A 27,279-nucleotide genomic window follows, 5' to 3' on the forward strand; every position below is an offset into this window, starting at 1 on the left:
GAATATTGCTTGGAAAAAATATGCGTATACATAAATATGTATACAATAAACATATAAAAATATGAACAAAACATAAAATAAAATGGAATACAAAAAAAAATTATGAACATGACATAATTTTTTTGCTATTAGTTGTGAATAATACATGAACACAACATCATATTGGCTAGTCGATATAAATAAAATAATACAATATAAAATAAAGGTCAAAAAAATAATAAACGGGAAAAAAATTGCAAAAATAATAGACGAATCGATCAAAATAGGCTAATTAAAATGATGCTAAAAATTCTATAAAACAAAAAATTGTTTTTTTTTTTGTTACCGTTATTTTTTAAAGTTGCTATAATATATATTTACCTCAATTTTTATAAAATTTGAACAGAAAATGAATATAATTTTAAAATAAAAATGGGATATTTTTTCAACACAAAAATGTTTTTAATATATAAATAATTTTTTATCATTACATTTTTAATATTAAAATTGAGAATTACAATTTCATTATAAAAAGGAACGCATTTATTTTTATTTGTTTTTAAGGGGAAAATTATATTCCCCTTCCTTTTGTTTTTATTTTAATGTTATGACAATATAATGAAAAATTTTGAACAGGAACACATGTATCATTATGACTGGGGAACAGTTACAGTAATACGAAAGTGAATTAAATAAAAATATAAATATAAAAAAATACATATATACTAAAAGTGTATAACAAATGGATGTAATATATAGTAGTGAGCATATTGTGTATATAATTTTGTGAAATTTGTGTGTATACTTTCATAAGATTGTTTATTGTTCGTTTTATGCTTGTGTGTAAATTTATATGTGCATATTCACCAAGCCGCTTAGACTTAAACGATTCTTATTGTATCCGACATATATTTATTTTAACTATAACTACAATTAATTTAAAAATACATTTTTATATGAACATGTACATGTAACAATATAGGCAGCTTATTGGAACAAATATCCTAACCTTGTTCAGAACCACATAAAATGCATTGATGTCATTGATAGAAAAATTGATATCGATAACCAAACGTTGAAATTAAAGAGAATAGTTCATCTTCAATATTTCATTCCCAAAATTTTTAGTAATAATTTTTTATATCCATCTATGGACCTTTTTAATAAACCCCTGTTGTCATTTTCGTTTGCACACAAATTATACTATTACATATATAGCTATTTTATATTTTGTCAAATTTACATGCACGTTCATATTTTTTTGCATATAATTTTTGTAGGAAATCTCTTTAATGTCGATGGTCGCGGAATAGCTGTTGAAGACATAAAAGTTAATTTAAAAAAAAAAAAATTAACAATAAAAACTGTCAATTATACTTTATCTCCCTTTGTTAATTCGGTCGAAAAATGCACATATTTCCAGAAAGACGGTTACGGTATGCTTAAAAATGTGATTAGCTTATTCGCTCGTACATTTGTATATTCACTTGTGCATTTATTTATTTTTTTCAACCTGTTCACCGATTACTTAACACAGATAATAACACCTTTTATAAGCAAAGTACCCAAATAAACATAACGGGATTGGGCTATATGAAAAATTTTATAGAAAATGTAAAATAAAAAATTGGAATTATATATATGTCTACCACTGTCATTTCATAATTTTTGATCACAAGCTAAGTAATATGTTATGTACCTAGTATGATATACAATTATGTGTTATTTATTTTTTTACACTTAGACTATATTAAATGTCATAAAGGAAAAAAGTAAACAAGGTATTGAAATAATGGATGAAGTTATTAAAAGAACTATGAATGAAAATGCACAAATTAATCAAAACAACTTATATGGTAATACATTGAACAAAATGAAAAGCTTTAAATAAATAGGTTCCTTATTTATTATTCCCTTTTGATGGGCCCACAAAAAATGAAAAGAAAATATGAAAAAATATATCGAAGCAAAATGTGCTTCATCATTTTATTAGTTTTTATAATCATTGAAAATCAAAATGAATATTCTCTTTCTATAAATAATTATAGTGAAATAAATTATATGCACACTTTTTTAAAATGGCAAGTGTTGTTATATATTTATTTATATTAACAAACATCTTATGATCTATCAATGCATTACATTTATTATGATTTATTTTATTATTGTTATTATATGATGGTATCCCTTTCTTTTTTTCTACACCCTTTTGTGTACATATATATACTCATCATATAATTTTTTTAATTGTTTTTACAAACTCAAAACATTTTCCTTTTTATAATTTTTTATGTAAAATGTTAATAATAAATATTTAGGCCCCATATAATGATGTCAAGGAGTTCCACGCTAAGACACTACAAAAGATTATTTATGAGGCTCACAAAAATTGAAATAAAATAAGTTATTAAATTTAAAGACAGATTATAAAAAAAGTTTTATGTATTATAAATGCACATTTTAATATCCCCATGGATATATACAAAAAAAAAAAAAAATTATAAATATTTCATTTTTTTATGAAATTCTTTTAAATGCACTAAATCAGTTACAAAATTTTTTAAACAATCTTGAGAATCTTTTATTGGTTGTTGATTTGTTATAATGTGTTTGTAGTGATTTTTGATATCATCATATATTTCATAAAAGTTTTGTTTTTCTTTTTGAAAATTTTCACTATCAATATATGATACGTTTTTTATACTATTTAAATGGGTCTTTACAAATGTTGGGAAGCATTCATATATTTCTGAATTGTTAAATCGTTGGTCGAGGAAAAAAAACGAAGAAAAGTCATCGATATGTCTCATACTTCGTCCTATACACTGGTTGACTATTTTCATGGCATACTTTAATTCGTACGTCTTGCACATTTGGTTTATCTGAAAATCTGACAGGAAAAAAATAGAGGCAAAAATAGGGGAAAAAATATGATAAAAATTGTAAAAAAAGTATGAATAAATACTATGGCGGAACCATGTCTAGCATTGATAAGTACCTGACAGAATTGGGATAGCATCTGCAACTTCCTGAGGGTTAGGATTATTTTTTTTTGATGTGTCCTTTGAGTATTCTTTATAATAATTTAAGACTAGGGCATTTTTGTTTATAGAAGGCTTAACTGGTGTAGTGCTACTTTTTTCATGTTTAAAGAATGGAATACCAACGATTAAAATGTTTCGACAAAAGTCATCATAAAAATTGATACCTTCACTAAGTTTTGCATTCATAACACAAAATAATATACATCCATTTTTTATTCTCATTTGATGATCTTGGTTTTTTATATTAACAATATTTGTCATATAATTTTTTAAGACATTATTATCATTTTTTTTTTCGAAAAATAAAAATTTTTTTTTTTGCATTTTTTCTAAAATATATTTTCCTTCATTATATAAAAAATTCGTAAACTCATTTAAAAAGGTATAAGATGAAAAAAAGACAATATTACCATAGTTGACATATAATGTTAATATATATATTTGTAATGCTATATTTAAAAGATGAGCTTTATCAAATCTATTTTTATAAGTGTTATCAATACTGTTGAATGTTAATATATTTGTAGGCATTATTCTTACAAAAATATTTTCTTTTTTAAATATATAATCTGAAGAATATAATTTTATTTTATTTTTTTTTTCATTTAAAAATAATAATAGAAATTCTTCTATTGGTTGTAAAGTACCACCAATCAATATAACATTATTACAATCTTTCGTTATGCTTTGAAAATTATTACATGAACTAACACTTATAATTTCTATTTTTTCTTTCAGTGTTATATCATTATTTTCTAAAACATATTTAATATACTCTGAGAGTTCACTAAAATGGTTGTTACACTCTTGTTCTCTTTTCTCGCCTTCTTTATTTGTGTTGTTCTCTTGATGTGTGTTTGTTTCGTGGATTTTCCTTTTCTTTTCTGCCTCGGCATTGTTAGATGTGCTATGCCCATGTCGCTTGTTTGGATAGGTAGAGTTATAAGTTCCTGTGCTACTATTATTGTTTGCGTTTTTTATTTCATTTGTTTTGTCAGCTTGTTTTCCAGCTTGCTTATCATGTCGATGGTCGTCTTCCAAGTCGGCATTATTGTCTAGTCCACTATCATCGTTTTGGTTTACGTATACATAATCATACTTGTTCGATCGGATCAACTTATTTGTAAATTCACATAATAAATAAATAGATGAACTATTTGCATGGGCAGCTATAATAGATGGTCTTTCTGTATTTGTTTTTTTAAAATATTCGTTTATGTTAATTTCTGCGAAAACTTTAAATCTTCTACAAAAAAGCGAGTTATTTAAAAAGGTTGATATATTATTTAAATTTAATGCATCTAATTTTGAAAGAAGCATGAATCTAGTTATATTTGAAACGGGTTCATTTATAGATGTAAAATATTTTAATAATAAATCACAATAAATAATAATTTGTTTAATCATAACAACATTATTATTATTTAAAGTATTTTCATATTTTTGAATATATTTTTTTAATGTTAATTTTGTAAAAATAATTTGACTTTTGCTAATTCCAATCGAATTTGCATTATTTATATTTTCTATAATACTTTGAGATTCATCAAAAATTATGATATTGTTTTTTATATTTATCTTTAAGTTATTTCGTATTTGTTCATTTAATATACAAATATAAGGTAACAAAATTATATCGGCATTCTGTATATTTTCTTTACACATATAGTAAGGACATATTTCAATTTTGTCGTGTCTACATACTTCTTTAATTTGATTCATATCTATATTTTTTGTATTTATTAATTTTTTAATTAAAATGTAGTTATTTATTTCATCATTTTCTTCTTTACTACTATCACTATTACTATCACTAGATGATTCAAAAAATATTTTTTTTTTTTTTTTTTTTTGTTTTTTTTCTAAAACCATTTCAGTAAACCCTTCTTTATATTTGCACTTGCTACTTCGACAAGTCTCATTTAGTTCGTTCACATTTGGGCACTTTCTCATAATTTTCTAAAAAAATAACATAAATAAGTCGGTTAATATGCCATGCTTAGAAAACATTATAAATTAACATTTTAATTTCTACTAGCATATCTTCATGTCCTACCTCATTTATGCATAGGTGCTTCCTACTCCCAATAATGATCATATTTATCGACAAATTTTCTTTATTTAATTTTTTTTCGATTTTTTTTAGTTCCGAAAAGTACTGATTTAGTTGTGACTGTGTACGGCTGCATATGAAAATCTGCGAAGAAAAAAATTCGAGTGCTTTGTCTGTAATTATGCATATATATATGTAAGCACCAGTTTATTCCCATTTTGTGTACCTGTTTTTTACGTGCCTCATCGAGGGCGAAATCGTTGTCCACATCTTCATCTATAATGAAATTCGGAAAAAAAAACAAAATTACATTTATGTATGCATTTACTTGTGTTTATATATATACACTTATAAAATTTGTAAAAAATGTAAAGTTGGCTGCCCTTTCGTACCGTCCCAAATGGGCATCACATCATCATTGTCTTTCCCTTTTTGTAATGAAAAATCGTTTTGATTTTTTTTTTTTTGTAACAAGACATGGTCGTTAAACTGTATTTTATCATTAGTAAATGTGAAATATTTATTTAAAATTTTTAAATTATTTTCATTTTTTGTTTTTTCCATATTTATATTGTTTTGATATTTTTGTATAATATTATTTATAATATTTTCTTGTATCCATTCGGGTTCTACACAAAGGAAAATTACGATATAAACAGAATGAACATGTTGAATAAAATTTTGGGAACAAGCTTGATAATAAAAACGAACTTAATAATGTACCTTCTTTTTTAAGTTCGACATTTTCCTTTATCAAAAATAAATCAAATCGATGCTTCAACAGGCTGATAAAGAAAAGGAAAGAAAAAGTTCGATCTATCTCAAAAACGTAGACACATTAAACAATTTCAAAAAACGTGAAGTAATAAATTTATTTATAAAACAGGTGTATTAATATATATTCATTTCTTTTCTTTTATTTTTTTACAAATAAATAATCGAAGCTAGTAAGGTTAACGATTTTCCAGATCCAGTTTTCATTTCACTAATGATATGTTGCTCCGTACATATGTCTTGTTTATTAAAGCCTAACTCATCTGTTTTAATTTCAGGATTTTCATTAAATATGTTTAGTATGGCTTTATTTGTATTTTTCAGATCTTTTATCATATTTTCATTTTTCTTTATAATATCAAAAACTATTTTTATTTTTTCATTAATGTTTATATTTGACCCCTTCAAGATTTCATACATGATTTTCATAAACTCCAATTGGGCCTGGCATAAACAAAATGAAACGTCCAAGTGGATAGGAGGTAAGCCGTTGTATGGGCTAGCAAAATTGTCTTTATTTTTAAAGCAGTCTTATTATATATTATTATTTTTTTTTTCTTACCTCGTACGGAGCGAAGGGAAATATCATTTTAATTTCATCCCTGAATGCGTTGACCATTTTCATTGTATTTAAACAGAATGGAAGACACACAAAGAGGGAAACTAATTTGTGATAATTTTTAAACAGAAGTTTCGATACCCCTTTCTTCTCATGTATTTTGTATTTATTTATTTTTTCAATTATTTCCGTTCTACCCGCTCGCTAACACATTGCAGTGACAAACATGCCGTAAATACACTAGTCGAACAACAAATGGATGGAGTTATATATTTGTTTGCTAAATGAAAACATATAAAAAACTTCTTAATAATAGTGTAAGCCCTACATACACATAGTAAATTTTTAAGAAAACCCAAATGAGTGTTATGTATTTTTTTTTTCAATGAATTCCCAATGACCCTCCAAAATTATGCCATTTTCTAAACAAGCATTTACATAAATTTATATAAAAAAATTAAAAATAATTTCACATATATATACAAATATTATTGTGATATAGCATAATTTCACTTTTTATATTATAGAGAAATTCAGCAAAGGGTGTGAAAAAAAAAAATAAATAGAATATAGGAGGTAGAGAAAAATAAGATGGATGAAACACACAATTACACAAGTGCTTTTTATATTTTAGATTTTAATTCATGTCAAAATTATTCAACAAAATTTTGGAGTTTTTTAAAATATCCACCAACAGAGGATATAATAATTATTAGGTATGTATATACTTTATCATTTATTATTATCACAAAAATGGAACTGAACCATGTGTGTGCTTTATTCTGTATTCTGCATTTTCATAAATTTTAAAGCATGCTTAATGATAGTCATAGAAGGTAAAGGAAGTAGGAAAGAGGAATTCGTTTTTGATGACCTTTTCCCTTCTCTCTTTCCAATTGTGTAAAATATTAGTATACATTTTCTATGCATAATTTTTTTTCCTTATAGTTTTAAGAACGATTTTGAAAGCGAGCTTGTTAATTTAACCAAATTACGTCTTAAAAATGAAATCGAATGGATGGAAAATTATAAATTTATAAATTTGAAAAGTTTTGAAAATTGCCCATATATTTTGTTGGTAAAAACATATTTATACAATGAAATTCATGGTGTATATTTTAAAAATATTAAAATTACAACAAAAAAGGTTTATGGAAAAATATATAAAACTATTTTAAAATCCTATTTTTATAATTTTGTAAAAAATAAATGGAAACAAATTAATTTGTCGAAAAGCATACAATTGGATGATATGCTTGAGGATAGTTTGGGTGTCTTGAAAGAACAACAAAAAAAAAAAAAAAAAAATTATTTTAAAAAATTTTCTCATTATGAATATGGTTTAAAGAATAAAATTATAAATATACAATCAAATAATAATACGCATGATTATTCGCTAAATAAAACATTTTTAATAAATACGTGTGTAGAAAAAAATAATAATTTTTCTACTACCCATGAAAAGGGATGTGGTATAAAAAACTTGGGTTGCTTGTTACGCACGTGTAGCGATTTGGGTTATAAAAAAAGGAAAGATAATAATTATGCACATTCATATTTTGAAGATAAATTATATAGTAAAAATGCAAACGATTTAAACAATTTTAGCTCCATCCGATTTAAGATTAAGAATACAAGTTTGTGTGTATGCTTGGCAAGTGTAAATTTGTTTAAACATATTGATGGCTTAAACTATTATAAATATTTATTTTCTAAATATAGAAATGATGGAAAAAATAAAAATGCAAAAAGTAACTATACCGAGTATTGGCTAACCTATTATGCTATGTGTTGTAAGCAACTTTATAACTATTTTATAAATAAATTAATTTTTGAAACAAAAAAAAAAGATATTCACCTATTTAACAATGATATTATTATTTTCTTGGGATTTGAAACAAATATTCTTATTGAAAAAAAAACAAATGAAATAAAAAGCATACTAAACGATTATTCCATTTTTTCTGATAAAAATTATGTTATATTAAATAAAAAAAATATTATTCAACCCAAAGCTTATTCAACATTGATTATTCCTGGTGATGGTGCAAAGGAATTTAAATTGATTGGCTTTAGAGTTATATGCAATTTATTCATACATAATAATGATGTCATAAAAAAAGTGGGTAACCATATTGAGAAAGAGGAAATAAAAAATGTTATTTCTGTATCACCAAATTTTATAAATTTGAATATCATTCACACTTATCAGATTTATCAAACTAGTTTTACTTTATCTTATGATTGCAATGATGCGGCTTCTCAAAACATACTCCTTTCAAGCATTAGTCGAAAAAATGGTAACGTAGCAGGTGCCCATATTGATGGTAATTACGCTGCCACACCAGATCCTAGCCAGGACGAAAAAAAAAGCCACCCTATACTCAATGATGAACAGAAAGGAAAGGCAAAAAGCGAACCAGACGAATCGAGCATGTTTACTACAGATCTAGACAATAATAACGAAAACAATTTTGGTACTACAAATAGTCAGGTTCCAATTTCGTTTGAAGAGAATTTAAAAAAAAACATATTCGATAAATGGCATACTAATATAAGTAACATTTTTAATAAGAAAAAGAATGGCAATATTAAGTCTGGGATTATAAAAAAAAACGACAGCAATTGTAGACCTAGTGAAATAAAAAATGTAAACCCTAAAGACAGAAAAAAAAATAAGGATATAAATATAGTTTGCAATAATAAAATTGAGAATACAATTCCAGAGGAATTATATTTTTCCATACTTTGTTTTGATGAAACAAATAATTGTACTATCCCCATAAATTTATATTCATTTTTGCATATAAAGCAAAATAGCATATTTAAATATTTCGAACAAAATATATGCTTTAAAAATGATAAAAATAGTATAGACAAAAAATATAATTTTAATATTTTAAGACATGTATATATTTATCCTTATAAAGGTATTTTACAACCAAATAGTAAAAAAATAATAAGACTGCATATATATATTGAACAAATGTTAAGGCAAACTAAAAAATTGGAAGGAAAATTTATTATCCTAATATATATACACAATTATATGAAATATTTGTCTATCACATTTAAGTATACCTTAATGAATAGTATGCTCTTTACATTTATAAGCAATAAGGATGGTAAAGGTGGTGAAACAGAATGCGCAAAACAGTTTTCAACCCAATCAAGCTTACAAAATGAGAAAATATTTATTGAAAAAAAAAAAAAAAAAAAAAAAAAAAAACTAGCCAAGCCAATTTGCACACACATTAAGGCAAACTTAGCAATACATAACCAAGCAAAAAAAACATCCTATAATTTGAAACAATTTGTAATAGTAAAAAAGGAAGACAAGAAAGGAGTTGCAAATAAGAACAGTTTAAACATGTTTTGTTCGGCCAATTTTGAAAAGCTGTTTTTATTTTTATTTTTTACTCTAGAGTATCATGAAAGAAAGTTGCACACGAATGTGGATGAACTAGAGGAAGAAGCTTTTTCGTTTTTAAAAATATCACATATAGACAATTATAATATTATATATTCATTTGATGAATTTACTGATAAAAATATTAAAGACAAAATTTACAATTTAAATTTTATGAAAAAAAATTGTTTATTCAAAGAAATGCTTAAAGGGACTAGAGAAGAGAATAACGAATTTGATATGAATAAAATAAATCAATTAATTTTAAAAATCGAACAGAATATAAAAATAAACAAAAATATTTCAATAAATTTAATTTTATTTTTATGTGAAGAATTATTATATATAATAAATAAAAGTATGATCTATTTTAATACAACCGATTATATAAGAAATGTATATAATAATGTGTCTATAAATAAAATGAAACAAATGAATATAATTTTTTATAATATTTTAAAACAATCACCTTCTATATTTTATAAAAATATTTTTTTACTTTTTATTTCATTTTATAAAAAACTATTTCGTTATTTTGTTTACCTATCTATACATAATTTTTATTTACTGTTTATGAAGAAGACAATTTATTTTCTTTGTAACACTATAGACAAAGAAAGAACAACAAAACAAAAGGTTATTCTTAATTATTATTTCCATGCCTTTTTACATGCCTTTAATTTTTTTTATATATCTTTTTTATGTTATTTATCATATTTTTTTTTGAGTTTTTTGGATATACAAATAGCGTTTGATTTGGCACATCACATATTGTTCTACATGTAGAATATTGTGCCGTGTATGTATGGTTCCATCGTTTTTATAATTTTCTATTTTATCATTTTACAATTTTACCATTCTTGTGTGTTGGGAAGTTAATGCAAGCATAGTTATTATTTTTTTGTATTTTTCTTCAATAATAATTTTGATTTCCTTTGTTTATTCAAAGTTTGATTTATTTTTCCGTTTTTTTTGTATATCCTGTTATATATATGCACACAAAAAAATAAGAATGTAGTTAATTACAACTTTGTAATAAACCCCAACTTATTTCCTTTTACACTTAAGTAGAAAATGTAATTATACAGTCATTACAAAATTTACAATATATAAATAATACACGAAATTGTAGAGAGATAAAGTAAAAAAATAAATATGCATTACTATATCCAACCTATTTTATATATACAATTGTGTACATAATTTTTCTTCCTTATCTATTGGTAAATCATTGCAGCTACATATGTTATCGTTTTTTTTTATTTCATTTTTTTTTGGAATTTTTTAAAAATAATTTTACCATGGTAAATTGTAATTTAGAATATATTGACGATGTGGAAAAAAAGTAAAATATGTTATACTACATGAAATATATTTTCATTTTTTTTGATAAATGTATGAAATGCCCCCCAAAATATTATACCAACATATGTAAATAATTTAAATAGCCAATTCACTTGCTCATTTGAAATTAAATCACATTACAGAAAATATTCTCGGCATTTGCATAATATATATAATATCATTTTTATTTTTTTTTTTTATTTTTTTCCGCATGTTTGAAAAATTTTTGATTATTTAAAAAATTTCAAATATTAGTAGGATGCAAAATTCGTAAAATAGTAATAATATTACCGCTATTACTTTTTGAAATTTGCATATTCTATTTTATTACAATTCACGATTTGTTACATTAGTTACGATTATTATATTGCCATAATTATTTGCTGTTATTATATTATTTAAAATGAATGGCTTACCCGGGGCTCTTCCAAGCAATGAAAGCACAAATAGGATTGCAATTTATGGAATATTAATATATAAATATAATTCCTCACAACCTATTTTTTTGTCTGCTAGTGTGGATTTATCATCATTTCCATTCTTTCATCGATCTTCTCTAAAAGAACATATATTTTTTCATTCACGATTAGTATGTAGTAGAACACAAAAAGGGAACAGAGAAGTTATTGAATTAGAATCGGGTATTGGTCATTTACATATTTATACAAATAAAGAAACTGATATAAGTGTTTTAGTATTGACTACTAAATCATATCCTATGCGAATTGCTTTTGGATTAATAGATAATGCTCAAAGATTATTTCAACAAAACTGCAGAGGACGATATGAACATGTTATTTCAGATTTAAGTGAAGGTGCATTATTTACAAGTGAACTAAATGAATTGTTAAAAAAATATCAAAACCCTTCCGAAGCGGATAGACTTTCAAGAGTACAAAAAGATCTTGATGAAGTTAGAGATGTTATGCTTAAAAATATTGAGGATCTTTTACAAAGGGGTGAAAAACTTGATGATCTAATGAAAAAGAGTCAAGACCTTTCTAATTCATCCTACCAGTTCTATAGGTATGTTCATCCATCACACCATCCATCCCACTTTGCTTTGCTTCCTTTTTACCTCCTTTGTTTTCATTGCTTTATTTGATTTTTTTTTATTTATACTTTTTAGGCAAGCCAAGAAAAACAATCAATGCTGCAAACTGTATTGATGATGTAATTTTTAAAAACAAAAATAATATTTAGAGACCGAATAGAATGGGGCATACGCACTTTACTTTAGAATACCGTTGTATTATATGGCTAGCCATCTTAATTCTTTCTAATAACATGATTTGTTAATAAATATTACTATTTTCCTTTAACATGTGTACCAATATTATACATAAAATTAACTAAAGGAAATGATATTTTGTTCATTTCATAAAAATAATGTAAAAATGGAAAAGAGAATAAATCATTATATAAATACACATTGAGAATCATATATTATCGAAGAATTTTATTTTAAAATTTAATACAGCATTTTTATATTTCCATAAAAAATATACGCATAAATAGAGTAAAAAAAGGAATATTTAGATTACACAAATAAGAATTAATTTATATATTCATTCTCCTATTTTTTGGGGGGTTATGAAATTTCCTTTTTCTGTTTGCTTGCCCACATGTGCATAAAACAAAAATTGCGTAAATGTTAACAGTGAGATATTATACTAATATTTCTAATGATGCTTTTTTCACATATATTTTTTTGTTACATAAAAAGTATATTTTAAAATATTTTTCATTAATTATATACTTATAAATTTTTATTTTGATGTCTTGTTCTTAATTTTTGAAATAAAAAAAATATTTTTTTTTTAGAATTTGTATGAAACTACTTTTAAACGATAAAATAAATAAGAAATAAATATATTATTTAATTAATTACTATGTTTTTTCGCTATATCGTGAATTGAACCAAGACAAAAATGATCTTAAGGTCGACTTTCATCTAGTATCCTATTCATTATTACAAACAAATATGTTTGCTTTATCGGTCTGAAATTGTTTTATATTAGGAAATTTTTACCATATCATGCGTTTTCTGCGTTATGCTAATTTAGCTAGCTCAATATTTTTATTTTTTATTTTTATTTTTTTTTTACTAGCCATTTAATAATGTTTAAACTGGCTTTCACCCATTTTAGCTAGCTCTATACTACTGATGGCTCGTTCATAAAAATTGTATCCTGCATATCTAATTAAAAAAAAAAAAATAATAATAAAATAACAAAATAATAAAAAAGAATGCACCACGAACATTGCTATAACAAAATTTTATGCAGCATACCTGAGTGTATATCAAAAGATTTTAAAACTTCATCGAAAATAAAAAAGGTACCACATATGACCAAAACGGAATTGTCTTTGCAACACTCCAAAAATGCATTTCTTACAATAAGAGGAATTGTACCTTTAAAAAAAAAATATTGTATTTGAAAATTAATAACAAGTATGTGCATATATATTTGTTTATGTATAATGATGTATAAATTTGATAATATTATAAATCATACCTCTTTTATATAATTTATTTTTGCCGGTTATATTTCTATTTTTTCCCTTTTCGGCTATTAACCATTGGTTAACTTTTTCTGAACTATTTAATACATGCTTTTTTAATTCACTATTTATGTATCCATCCTCATTTATCATTTCCACAATTTCATTAAAGTCGTATGTCCGCTCATTGATTGACGGCAAGTAAAAAACATCCTATTATTAAAAATGGTCAAGCAAACAAATGTATATATCTTGCCAAAGTACACATATTGAATGAACAAAAGAATTATTTATACCTTTAAGACGTCAGGAAATTGTGCAATGAATGGTTGGAATATATTTAAATTCCTAGGTTTAGTTAGAGATATACATACTCTTATTATTTTGCCTTTATGGAAACAGTTAATATCTTGACATAGTCTATCAATAGCAGTTTCATTATGACCAACATCCATTATAACGGCACTAGGATAAGATGAAATGGTATTATTTTCTACCATTTCCATTTGTGTATACTTTTTTTTTATATGTTCCATTTGCTCATCAGCTAAATATTGTATTCTTAATGGAGGTTTGATTGGAATGATCGATTTTAAAACGCTATCTACATTTATATTTAATTTTTTTAAAGATTCTATAGCTATTCTCGTATTTTCTTCATTATATGTTTCTCCTCTAGGTTCTGGGGGAACAATATGCATATTGCAATTTAATTCTTTTGCTTTTTCAAAAACGGTTTTATATATAGAAACGGATGGGCCTATTATAACTTGAGCATCCTTCTTAAATATTCCAATTTTTTCATTACATATTTGATTCAAATCATTTCCTAATATATTTAAATGGTCATAACCAATTGATGTAATTATAACTAATTCTGGATTTTCCAAAATGTTAGTTGCATCCAATCTTCCTCCTAATCCAGTTTCAATAACTGCATAATCTACATTTTGATTCGAAAAATATATAAAAGCAACGAGAGTTATAATTTCAAAAAATGTTGGACTTGCATTTATTTTCTTTGCTTTTTTAAATACTTCATTAACTAAAGCGATTAAATCATTTTCACTTATTGGTTCCCCATTTACAATTATTCTTTCTCTTAAGGAAAATATATGAGGGGAAGAAAATATTCCTACTTTATAATTTTTTAATTTGAGTGCTAAATAAATTTTATGACATACTGACCCTTTCCCATTTGTGCCAGCTACATGGATAGTTTTATAATTATTATGAGGATTATCAAACAATTCGCTTAGTTTTTTTGTACATCCAAGCCCCAGTTTGATGGAGTGTGTTTTATATAATTGTTTCAAGCATTCATTGTATGTTTTTATTTCGCCTGCCATAGTTCAAAAAGTAAAAAAAGAAAAATACTAAAAAATAATTGCTCATTCACATCAATATTAATTATTAATTAAATTGTTCCAACTAGTCATTATTATTACTATGGTTATTGTTACTGTTTTTGTTAATAGTGCAATCAGGAAAATAAATAAAAAAAAATATATTATAGCTATACAAGCCAGCTAGCTACAACTTTTTTTTTTTTTGTGCAATAAATATCTAAATTTTTATGACTGTTCATATAATTTTTTAAATATTTTCCTATAACCCGATATGCACATAATGAATATATTAATATTGTCATTATACTTAAGTTATAATTTGTATGTTTCTACAATCATGCCTTTTTAATTATTATCACTAAACAATATGTAACTATATTACTTGTTTAATGACATTCTAAAATGGAAAAATTTGTGAATGCTTAAAAAAAGCATAAAGTGCTTGTGTGTGGAAAAATTGGTATATCATTCTCAAAAAAAAACACCAATATGAACGGACCGAACAATATATATCATTGATAAATTTGCATTACAGAAATATAGATATTATTAACCAGTTCAAATGTTTTATTTTTTATATCCTTTTTCCGTACGCCAAATAAAAGATAGATATATATATAAGAAGGGAACGACCTTTTATTATTTTATAGCTTAAACACGCTAATCATATATATATGCCTGTGCATACACGTGTAAAAACTCTATATAGAGTAGTACCGCAGTAAAACCGAAGATATTATTTTCAGCAAAAATTGATCTTATTTATTTGTAATTTTAATTTTGATTAATATTTTCACTAACTAATTTTCGCAAAATTTTTACATTCCCTTGGAAAAAATAATATAAAATAAAATACACATTAATCGGTAGCGAACAAATTCGGTGTTCACCATCGTTTTGGGAAAAAGGGAATAAGCATATATTCCTATTACATATTCATTTTTAAGGGTGTTACATCATACAATATATTATATTGTATATATGCACACAATATCATGCAGACTTATTTATAATAAAATTGCTACTTGCTAGTAATGTATATAATTTGGGATAGCGATTAAAGAGAAATATATCATGAACTTCCCACTTATTACATATATATTATTGTAAGCTTCTTATTAAAGTAAGATCTACAAATATAATAAAAACGTTCCACAAATTATGTTTTTTTTTAATACCTCAAAATTGTTATAGTATATTTAAAAACGAGGGCAAAATTGCATACATGCCCGTTTATGTAATATAGAAGAAAAAATTGGCTTACATTTCTTATTTATAATATTATAAGTATATGGATTTACAATATAATAAAAGATTAATGAAACACCTTGTAAATAATACGAAACATTTTTAAAGTGTCATATTTAGTAATTGCAATTTTTATACTCCTATATAAATATTACGAGAAAAACATGAAATGTACATAAATAAAACCACGTCGTTTATTCGGTTATTACATAAATATATACTCTTCGCACGCATGCATAAATGTAGAATTCCTATTTTATTAACCTAGCTATTCTATTATATATTTTAATATGTAGCAATAAAAATTACATATTATTCATTTCCACCCCACTACGAGAAAATATTTTTATAAAAAAAATTCCCCTTAATTTACCGTGCTATATATACATAAAATTTTATAAAAAAAAACATAAATAAATATTTTGTAAAAGGTTCATACCATATATAAAATTAATTTTTAAGAATATATTTTTTCTTTACATTTTAATTAATTTCCACAAATTAACACAACTTTATAACATCACGTTATATAAACAAATTCCCCATAAAACTTTAGGTTTTTTCCTTTTTAAAGTAATATTTCATTTTCTTATATTTTCTACATTTTAAAATCGATAGGAATATCCATTTTTTTATTTATTTGTTTATTTATGGCCAACTTTATGAGCATATTTATGTTACCTATTTAATTTATTTTTTTACAGAATTTTTTATTTTCATTTTTACAATTAATTTTATTTCCATGCTTATATGGTTATTTCCCCTTAATATATATATATATATATATATATGACATACACATTTTTTTCAGCCTTTTCAACATTTTCAACCTTTTCAACATTTTCACCCTTTTCAACTTTTTTCGCCTTTTTTTTGTAGAATTTCCCCACTCTTATTTTACTTTTTTTAAACTATATATACCCCGCTTCTTTTTAAAAAATGGCACCAAAAGCAAAAATAGTACTTGTCGGATCTGGTATGATTGGAGGTGTTATGGCCACCTTAATCGTTCAGAAGAATTTAGGAGATGTTGTTATGTTTGATATTGTAAAAGATATGCCTCATGGAAAGGCTTTAGATACATCCCACACAAATGTAATGGCATACTCAAATTGCCAAGTATCTGGATCAAACACTTATGATGATCTTAAAGGTGCAGATGTTGTAATTGTTACAGCAGGATTTACAAAAGCCCCAGGAAAAAGTGACAAAGAATGGAACAGAGATGATTTATTACCACTCAATAATAAAATTATGATTGAAATTGGTGGTCATATTAAAAAGCACTGTCCCCATGCATTTATTATTGTAGTAACAAACCCAGTTGATGTTATGGTTCAATTATTACATCAACATTCTGGTGTCCCAAAAAACAAAATTGTTGGATTAGGTGGTGTTTTAGATACATCAAGACTTAAATATTACATCTCTCAAAAATTAAATGTATGCCCAAGAGATGTAAATGCTCATATTGTTGGTGCTCATGGAAATAAAATGGTTTTATTAAAAAGATATATAACTGTTGGTGGTATCCCAATTCAAGAATTTATTAACAACAAAAAAATATCTGATCAAGATCTTGAAGCTATATTTGATAGAACTATTAATACCGCTTTAGAAATTGTTAATTTACATGCATCTCCATATGTTGCACCAGCTGCTGCTATTATTGAAATGGCTGAATCATACATTAGAGATTTAAGAAAAGTTTTAATCTGCTCTACCTTATTAGAAGGTCAATATGGCCACAAAGATATTTTCGCTGGTACCCCTCTTGTTATTGGTGGTAATGGTGTAGAACAAGTAATTGAATTACAATTAAATGCAGATGAGAAAAAGAAATTCGATGAAGCCGTTGCAGAAACAAGCAGAATGAAGGCTCTTGTTTAAGAACCCTTTTAATTAAAATATGAGACTAATAAAAACACTAATTCGTATATAAGGGGATGTATATAAATTAAATATTATATAAAAATAGAATAATTAAATAATAAACTTTTTTGGCTTGATCTTGGCTTTTACATGTTTATTTATAGAATTCACGTTTTATTTTAATTAACTTTTTATGATTCCTTTTTTCCCCTTTATCTCATTTTGTGTGAAATAAATTGATGTACGCATATTGCATATTGTGCCTATTCTATACGAATTTGTAATTAACGATAAAACAGTAAATAACAATAATAATAAAATAATAACAAAAAAAACAGGCTCCTTAAAAGCCAATTCCCTATTCTAAGCACAAGCATATATATTTATATACATGTGCATTTTTGTCTACGATATTTTTCAAAATAGGCAAAGAGAGTCAACTAGCTTCGCACATAAAAAGTGCGGTGCACGCTTACCATCTCTTTCGGTGTCTTTATATTTATTTTATATTTTGTATACATTAAATGTTTAATTTTAAGTTAATTAAAAAAATATACATTCGCATATACATTTTTCATGCAAGCATTTTATGTACAAAATACCAAAAAATAAAAGCACGTACATAAGCAAATTGTATATGGATGTATTTAAAAAAAAACGGGCAACGAAATTATTCATCATCAATTGCTCTTATATAAAAAACATTATTTCCTCTAATAAAAGCGTCGTTATATTTTTCGATTAGTTCGCCATCAAAATATTCTTCAGTTTGCTCTAACGTAACATTCATACGTTCATCTAAGCATGCTAATATGCCTTTATAATCTGATCCATTATTTAGTCTTACTATTACAGTTTTTCCTTTTAAGCTTTGAACGAAGTATTTCGGAGAATTGGAACTCATTTTTGAAAAAAAATAAAATAAAACTGAATAAAATAGAATATCAAAACTTTTACTTATTTTATGAAGCAAAAATATGCATTGATAGCATATCCCTCTTGAAAATGTTAAACTTAAACTGTTACAATTGTTTATCAAAAAATAAACTCTCGTAACTTTTTATAAAATAAAATTTCTTCGTCACTTTCTTAAGGATAATCTTTTACTTTTATTTAGCTATTCTACTGTGTGTTAAAATTGTATATTGCTTACTAGGATTTATGAAATATGTATTACATACCTATTGAATATGCTTACCAATTTTCTTGATTTTACGAAAATAATATTCTTCACTTTCTGTGGGATTTAAAATGTAGAAATGGCTAGCTTATCGGTATTAAAAAAAAAAAAAAAAAAAAATATGAACAATTAATAATAAAAGTAATATAAATACATACCACAGCAATAAAATTTATGAACGTTCATGTATTTCTTTAATGCAACTCGGTTTGAAAAAAAAATAAATAAGTGAATAAATAAAATAATTAGGAACTACAGAGAAACATACTACATGGATATTTTCCTGGAAAATCATCATTTTGTAAACAAAATCACAAAATTATAGGTTGAAAAAAAAGTAATATTTTACTTTTATATTTTTGGCAACTCAAAGTCGCCATTAGAGCGTATAAGTTACTTATTGGCTATTCTTTTTAAAACACTTATGAATATTTCGTGCCCAAAACATTTTGGCAATATACTTAGAATTTTCTTTATCATTCAAATGTGCGTGGCTTACCACATGCAAATCTATGATTTTCCATTTTTATATCTATGACTTTATACATTACAACAAATGAACTAATTAATTTACGTAGAAAGAGGACAACCTTCTAAAGCAGCGACGGGGATGATATATTCTGCTCATGTGGCTTAGCCATGGTATATAAAGGTTGAAGAGGTGAACTCCTTTTTGTATACATAAATATTTTAAGTATGTAGTGATGATTTTTTAATAAATCGAATAAAAGAATGAATTTGGTGAGTCGTACGTTTTTTAACGAGTTTTTTTTAAGTTGAACGTATTCCATACTTTGTAAAAAAAATTAAAAAAAAAGAAAAAAAGAAAGAAAAAAAAATGCAAAAAAGGGCAAAAAAATTATAAATTGCTAAAGAAGCATATGTGAGCAAATAAACTTACAAGCGTCTTATTAAAAATATATTATCTTCAAAGAAAGGTATGTTTAAAATATGCCAAAGTAAACAAACATACAATAAATAAGTGTAACATACGTATATAATATCAAATTTTTTTGTATATTATTTTCACATTATGTGCATTTTTTCACTGTATGTTTTTGATGATGTAATTTACATTTATGTGATAAAATTGGATTATCTATTTCTATTTTCTAATATGTATTAAACAAGAAAAGGAACAGAAATCAAGTAAATAGAAAAGTTTAAAAATGATTTACATATATATTGTGATAGATGTACTTATCCTTTCATACTAAACAAGTCGTTAAGTGATTCCTTCTGTTGTATTCTTCTAATAGCATCTGCAACTAAAACTGAAACACTTAATTTGGTAATTTTTTTACAGTTATCAATATTTTTATTCGATTTAACAGTATCTGTAACAACTACTTCTTCTAATGGTGAATTTTCGATTCGATCAATAGCGGGTCCTGAAAATAGACCGTGTGTAGCAAATGCAAATACTCTTCTAGCTCCATGTTTTTTTAATTGTTTTGCTGCTTCACATAATGTACCAGATGTGTCAATCATATCATCAACAATAATGACATCTGAATCATATACCTTTCCTACTAAGTCCATTTTTTCGATTTCATTTGGTTTGCTACGTTGTTTGATAAGCATAGCAATTCCACAATCACTTATTCCTCGATAATTTAAACCATCTTGGAATTTTCGTGCTCTATATACTCCACCTGCATCTGGAGAAACAATAACAGGTTTATATAAATTTTTTTTTGTAAAATAATCTAAACCTATTAATTGTGCTTCTAAATTATCAACTGGAACTCTTGGACCAAAGAAACCTTGAATTTGACCTGAATGTAAATCTATAGCTACAACTCGATCAACACCCATAGCTTCTATCATTCTTGCAACATCAGCAGCAGATATAGGCACTCTTGAACTTAATTTTCTATCTTGACGTGCATAACCATAATATGGTATAACAGCTGTTATTTTTTTAGCTGATGCTCTTCGACATGTAGAAATCATTAATAATAATTCAATAAGATTTTCATTAACTGGTGGGCATGTAGGTTGTATAATATATACATCTTTTCCTCGAATACTGTCTAGAAATTGCATTGATACTTCTCCATCTGCAAATCTTTTTAAATTAACTTTACCTAAAGTAGTACTTAAATGATCTGTTATTTTTTTACTTAATAATGGATTAGACGACCCACTAAATATGATCGCATTTTCCATTTTATCAATTGGTCTTTTTTCTTCTGATCTCCATAATGGGTTCCGAAAACCTTTGTTTGAATTATTATTATCACAAAGAACTAGATTTTCAAAAAATATTTTATTCTTATTATTATATTGATAAATCATATTATCTATACATTTTTTTACATTATTACAATGTGACCTTAATTCTTTTCTATTTTCTTCATTTGACAAAATGTACATGCCAAGTCCACTACTTGCTATTAATGCGATTCTAGATCCATTTCCATTTTTTGTCAAAATCCTCTTTCTATTTATCCAGTTAGCTGCATATCCTTTAAACGCGGAATAATTCATTTTACTTTAGGGTCGAGAAATAAATACACTATCTGAACTTACGTATATCTGCGTTCGTATATTATATACCCAATTTTGTATTCACTATATATAATGCTACTTCAATTTGGTTTCGCACTATTAATATGATGTAAAATGTTTTGAATATTCGATAACATAAAATAAAATTAATTCAAGATCAAACTATTCCATAGAGATATGTCTCCGTGGGCTCGCACGCTTTGGTGAAATAAAAATATATAAATAAAAATATATTAATGAGCAAATAGTTTGTGCTTATATTTGTATACAATTACGCTAAAAACGCGCGTATAATTAAATATAGCGGCAACTATATAAAATATACGCTGATATAGTCATTTCAACATTGCTTAATATATATATACAAATATTATATGTTCATATAAATGTATTTTTTCTTAAAGCATTTGAATAAAATTACATACTATGCTCAGAAAATAAATTCTCCTTATTGAATAGCAATTTACAAATATAAATTTTAGCAAATAAATTATCCATGGATATAAAAAAAAAATATATTTTTATAGAGAAAAAAAATCCAACAAAAAATGAACGAATAAGTATCAAAGAGAAAAAAAACATATATTATAAAATATATGTATATATAGTTGAAAAAATGAAAATAAAAATATTTTCTAACTCTTCTATATCTAATGATGTTTCATTTATGCGAAATTATTTTTCATATATTTTTTTCTCACGGCATTAATAACGCATACATATATTTATATATATAGCCCGTTGCTGTAAGGCATGTAAAAAATTATTTATATACGCCATAATAGATGCAAACAAATTAATAATAAATTAATAAAAACGTAAAATAATTTTTAATAAAATACCATAAGCTGTTATTTTATTATTTTTATATATTTTTTTTATTATTCATTATGACATTATGAATAAATTTATGCATCCTCTTTCCCTTAAAAATACGGAGAAAAATAAATATAATTTCCTAATTTATTATATATATATATGTTTTTATCATGCAAATAATATTTTAATTAATTTTATTTCAATAGTAGGCTACTGATGATTTATGGGCGTATATAAATATCTATAAAGCGATGTAAATATATCATAATTATTATTTTCCAACTCACTATTTTTTTTCACATTTCTGTAGCTATACTTAAAGTACTTTATAAATATAAAAAACATACTTTCTAAATTAAGAGAAATTATCAAATATACGCGCCGTCATCATATATAGGATAAAAAAATTATTATTATTTGGTGAAATTATTTATAAAATACATGTTAATAGTCTTCACACTTGGTTTTATAATATATACATCCTTAGTTCAATCTAGTGATAAAAACTATATCAAAAGAGAGCAGCTTTTTATAGAATGGTCCCATATTATTCAATTTAATTTTAAATCTATTTCATTTAAAATAAAAAAATATATGTCTTTCTTCCTATCCTTATTTTGATACTTAAACTGTATATAAATCAGGCATATATTCTAGCATGTTAATAATTTTTTAAATCAAAATAGCTTTTTTGTTCAGGCAAATATTCTAATAAATAAAAAATTGTACCGCTATTTATTCATAATTGCGCAAAAAATATGACAGGTCATAATTTTTTATTATTATTTTTTTTTTTTGTTTTGTGAATTATAGCTAGAAAAAAATGCATACCCCATATTGGGTATTTATGAATATTAATATTGCTCAAGCTTCCTAAATTCGTCATTTCCATAGTATTTATATTATGAACGAACGATGTAGTTTTATTTATTTTACCGTATTGGCTTTATTTGGACATTTATTTGTTTTGTCTTTGGCACATTTGAAAATACAAGACAACATGACATTACTATTTACATGAACGATTAATGTTAAAAGACTATATATTTACATATATTTATTTTTTTCGAAATACAAGTGTAAAAATATTTTAATATAACAATGTACATAATATATATGTATACCCTACGAAATTCATACTTATTTTATCATTAGCATTCTATGTTAAGACTAAATATTGTAATATGTTTAGTCTTTTAAAATTAAAAAATGACAATCACACGCATATTCATGCATATACACGTACAATATATGTATATATAATTATTTATATCATATTTGAGAGTATTATTGTGGCTTCGGTTCTTCCTCTACAGTGGATTCATGCTTATAATTATCAAATAGATAGCTAATATGTTTTAATGAATCATCAAAAAGTTCCTTTTCTTGTGCATTTAAATCAAGTTCTATAATTTTTTCAATTCCCTTTCCTCCAATGACAACAGGGACCCCTGCGAAAACGCCCTTGTGACCATATTGGCCATTAAGGTGAATTGAACATACAAGAACTCTTTTTAAATCTTTTAAATAGGCTTCAACAATTTCAACAATAGCTAAAGAAGGAGCAAAACATACTGATCCTTCAGGTATTAAATCTAATAGTTCTATACTTGTGTTTTTTGTCTTCTCAACAATCTTACTTATTTCTTTTTCGGTAATTGCCCCCTTTTTTGTAAAATCACATAATGGAATTCCATTAACACAACAATATCGTGGCAATGGCACCATTTTATCTCCATGTGCTCCAATTACAAATCCTTGAACATCACCAGGATTTACCTAATTTAAAATGAAAACAGTTATTCGTTTGGAAAGAATGAAAAAATAAATTAGATTTATACAATTATTTATTTTTATATGCACTATTTCTTACTCTTAATTTTTCTGCCAAATTGTGTCTTAGTCTTGCACTATGTAATACCCCAGCCATACCACATATTTTATGAGAGGGTATACTTGCATAATCTTGTAAAACTTTAGCCATACAATCAACTGGGTTAGTAGTAACTACTACAAATGCATGAGGGCAATGCTTTTTAATTGCTTTTGAAACATCTTTCAATAATTTTACATTGGAAGTATATACTTGTTTTTCTATATCTTCTTCATCAAACTCCGCGAACTCTCGTTCAGATACTTCTATCGTTACTACTACAACCAATGAATCTTTAATATCGGTAATATCACTTGTTCCTAATATATTTATTTTTGACCTATTTATAGGCCTTGTGTGTAAAATGTCCAGGGCTCGTCCTTTTGATAAATCTGAAAATGTAAAGAATCAGAGTATGTGCACAAACTTAGTTAAACACTATTGTATTATACTTAAAACATTATGAATATTATGACTGTAGCTAGCTTATATAACTTAAAAATATATAGCCAAATTAAAATATGAAATATGTTCATGTGAATTTTGCATTATCAGTGTATTTATTAACAAAAGGATGAAAATTACTGACTATAATTATGTTAGTATAGATTTGCTTACCTTTTCTAAAATCGTGTAAAACCACATCGCCCAAATTTTTTTCACATATCATATGGGCCAATGTGCATCCAATGTCACTAGCACCTAAGATGCTAATTTTAGGATGTTTAACAGAAATCATTTTAGGATAATTAAAAGGATTATATAATTTTGTGTGTAAGGTTTTCTTTTTTTAATTCTCAAAGGCCAACTGCTTTTTATTCAGTTGTCTTTACTAGAAGAATGAAAACAAAAAGGTACAAATAAATATGTATAGGCATTTGTGTACAGCTTTAACGTTAGTGTAATGTTTTCATATTTTTTAGATATAAATAAGTGTTTCTTTTTAACTTACATAATGACATAAATAGGGTACAATGAGAATGTAAAACAATTAAACTGGGATATGTATATGGGAAAGACTCTATATTTATTACTATATAAATAAAATTGGAATAATAAATAAGCAAATAAATTTATGTTAGTATAAATATAATTGATTGTATGTAATATGGGCATATATATATGTGTGGGAGACCTAATAATAGAAGTTTCTTACATTCAACGAAGATACAAATGTATGCATTGTAAATAATCCAAATTTTGGTATGATATTATTATTACTAGTTTATTTTATGATTTTCTTTTAATATAATAATATATATGTATATGCATAATACATATTAAGCCTTGTTTTTAGTATGTGTAAAATAAAAACAGGATAACAAGAAAGATGGAAAAAAGTAAAGGAGAAAAAATAATAATATAATTATATTAAAAAAATATAATTTAAATTTAAATTAAAATATAAATAATATCGATTTTAAGAAAAAATAACGGACCTACAAATATATTAATATTATTAAAGAAAGAAACAATAGTCTTTTAATGCTAGAGTGTATGCTCATGGATACAAATACGTACACGTACACATATAAGTAAATATTATAAACCCTTTAATATATACACAAAAATGATTTTAGAAAATGAGAAAAGGTTTTCTTAAAATATATTTGAAGTTCAATAAATATATACAATATATCCTATAGAAAATTTACATGTCTATATTTTTTTTATATGAATGGATTGTTTATTTTGTTAATTTGGAGTATATTAGTGGAATAAGAGAAAAGAGAAAAAATAAATGCTCATATACCCTAGATTGCTATCAATCCCTAACATATATGCAAGATCATATATGTGTAACATTTTATACTATATTTTATAAGACAATTTCTTGCAAGACAAAATAATATAGTGCAATTTATATATATCTAAAATTACAAGATCATAACTACAAAATAGCATGACCACAATATGTTCATTGCATTTTTGCACGTATAAAAAAAGTGATAATATTTTACTATTGAAAATGCAAGTGTGAATAATATTTTATTTACCAAAAATGCTGGATGGATTAAAATGTTAAATAAAGAGAGTACACAAGTAAATATATCATATATTTATTTTTGCTAATATATACATTTTTTCATAATAATATGATAGACAATGTCGGTTTCTCTCTTATGGGCATACAAAAATAATTACAAAATTTATTTACTTTTACAATTTTAAGAATTTTCGCTATTAAAAAAAAAATTATGAACAATAATAAAAAAAATATGCACGTACATATATTTATGCGTCATTTTTTTCTTTTTTTTCAAAATTTATGAACAAACTAGCTATTTACACAAGCAATATAGCCATGCATAAAAATTCAATACATAAATAAAAGCATTGCTTATAAACTTATGCCATGCTTGCCCATTCAAACTTGAAAAAAAATAAAAAAATGTATAAAAGCAAGTATAATATATTAGAAGATTTAATGCTTTTTAAGTTACTAAAATAAATTTGATATACTTTAATTGCTCATGCTTTATTGGTGTACTAATTGTATAGAGAATGTTTTATTGGCTATGTTCGTTATTCTTATGGTTTCCTTATTCCCATATTTGGTATATAAATAAATGGATTAGCAAAAAATAAAAATATTCGCTAAACTAATTATTTTCGCTTGTTCTTTTAATTTTAAAAATTTACATTTCATGAAACGCTCTAACTAACGAGTGAGTACTTATCATTGTGTGTCTGCTTGCCTATTTCTGCTGCAATTGTTGCGCAAACGTGCATACATTGGGAAAAGGGAAAATAATA

At 24.9% G+C, this 27,279-nt stretch overlaps 9 protein-coding genes across 9 annotated transcripts; 4 read left to right on the forward strand and 5 right to left on the reverse strand.

Moving 5' to 3' along the window:
• Positions 1-597: 597 nt before the first annotated feature.
• On the forward strand, positions 598-1,870 carry PCHAS_1344200 (PRELI domain-containing protein, putative; the record flags this gene model as incomplete). Its single annotated transcript, XM_016799350.1, has 5 exons — positions 598-651; positions 962-1,106; positions 1,260-1,415; positions 1,517-1,593; positions 1,724-1,870. 5 exons carry the CDS (start codon positions 598-600, stop codon positions 1,868-1,870), a joined length of 579 nt encoding a protein of 192 aa, XP_016654652.1.
• A 607-nt stretch (positions 1,871-2,477) lies between these two features.
• PCHAS_1344300 (DEAD box helicase, putative) lies at positions 2,478-6,475 on the reverse strand (the record flags this gene model as incomplete). Its single annotated transcript, XM_016799351.1, has 8 exons — positions 2,478-2,869; positions 2,978-4,982; positions 5,080-5,220; positions 5,303-5,352; positions 5,469-5,705; positions 5,800-5,861; positions 6,005-6,294; positions 6,413-6,475. 8 exons carry the CDS (start codon positions 6,473-6,475, stop codon positions 2,478-2,480), a joined length of 3,240 nt encoding a protein of 1,079 aa, XP_016654653.1.
• A 525-nt stretch (positions 6,476-7,000) lies between these two features.
• On the forward strand, positions 7,001-10,604 carry PCHAS_1344400 (conserved Plasmodium protein, unknown function; the record flags this gene model as incomplete). The annotated part of the gene is made up of 2 exons (XM_735118.2): positions 7,001-7,125; positions 7,358-10,604. 2 exons carry the CDS (start codon positions 7,001-7,003, stop codon positions 10,602-10,604), a joined length of 3,372 nt encoding a protein of 1,123 aa, XP_740211.2.
• Positions 10,605-11,565: 961 nt separating this feature from the next.
• PCHAS_1344500 (SNARE protein, putative) lies at positions 11,566-12,331 on the forward strand (the record flags this gene model as incomplete). The annotated part of the gene is made up of 2 exons (XM_016799352.1): positions 11,566-12,188; positions 12,292-12,331. The coding sequence occupies 2 exons, from the start codon at positions 11,566-11,568 to the stop codon at positions 12,329-12,331; spliced, it is 663 nt and encodes a 220-aa protein (XP_016654654.1).
• Positions 12,332-13,318: 987 nt separating this feature from the next.
• Positions 13,319-15,016, reverse strand: PCHAS_1344600 (dihydrofolate synthase/folylpolyglutamate synthase, putative; the record flags this gene model as incomplete). Its single annotated transcript, XM_733429.2, has 4 exons — positions 13,319-13,362; positions 13,456-13,578; positions 13,682-13,880; positions 13,964-15,016. The coding sequence occupies 4 exons, from the start codon at positions 15,014-15,016 to the stop codon at positions 13,319-13,321; spliced, it is 1,419 nt and encodes a 472-aa protein (XP_738522.2).
• A 2,187-nt stretch (positions 15,017-17,203) lies between these two features.
• PCHAS_1344700 (L-lactate dehydrogenase, putative) lies at positions 17,204-18,154 on the forward strand (the record flags this gene model as incomplete). The annotated part of the gene is made up of 1 exon (XM_740087.1): positions 17,204-18,154. The coding sequence occupies one exon, from the start codon at positions 17,204-17,206 to the stop codon at positions 18,152-18,154; it is 951 nt and encodes a 316-aa protein (XP_745180.1).
• Positions 18,155-18,806: 652 nt separating this feature from the next.
• Positions 18,807-19,040, reverse strand: PCHAS_1344800 (U6 snRNA-associated Sm-like protein LSm6, putative; the record flags this gene model as incomplete). Its single annotated transcript, XM_740089.1, has 1 exon — positions 18,807-19,040. One exon carries the CDS (start codon positions 19,038-19,040, stop codon positions 18,807-18,809), a length of 234 nt encoding a protein of 77 aa, XP_745182.1.
• A 1,476-nt stretch (positions 19,041-20,516) lies between these two features.
• PCHAS_1344900 (phosphoribosylpyrophosphate synthetase, putative) lies at positions 20,517-21,809 on the reverse strand (the record flags this gene model as incomplete). The annotated part of the gene is made up of 1 exon (XM_736853.2): positions 20,517-21,809. One exon carries the CDS (start codon positions 21,807-21,809, stop codon positions 20,517-20,519), a length of 1,293 nt encoding a protein of 430 aa, XP_741946.2.
• Positions 21,810-23,936: 2,127 nt separating this feature from the next.
• Positions 23,937-25,261, reverse strand: PCHAS_1345000 (lactate dehydrogenase, putative; the record flags this gene model as incomplete). Its single annotated transcript, XM_738283.1, has 3 exons — positions 23,937-24,428; positions 24,523-24,914; positions 25,141-25,261. The coding sequence occupies 3 exons, from the start codon at positions 25,259-25,261 to the stop codon at positions 23,937-23,939; spliced, it is 1,005 nt and encodes a 334-aa protein (XP_743376.1).
• Positions 25,262-27,279: the final 2,018 nt, after the last annotated feature.

The sequence above is a fragment of the Plasmodium chabaudi genome, assembly GCF_900002335.3.
Source record: "Plasmodium chabaudi chabaudi strain AS genome assembly, chromosome: 13".
Taxonomy (NCBI): Eukaryota; Apicomplexa; class Aconoidasida; order Haemosporida; family Plasmodiidae; genus Plasmodium; species Plasmodium chabaudi.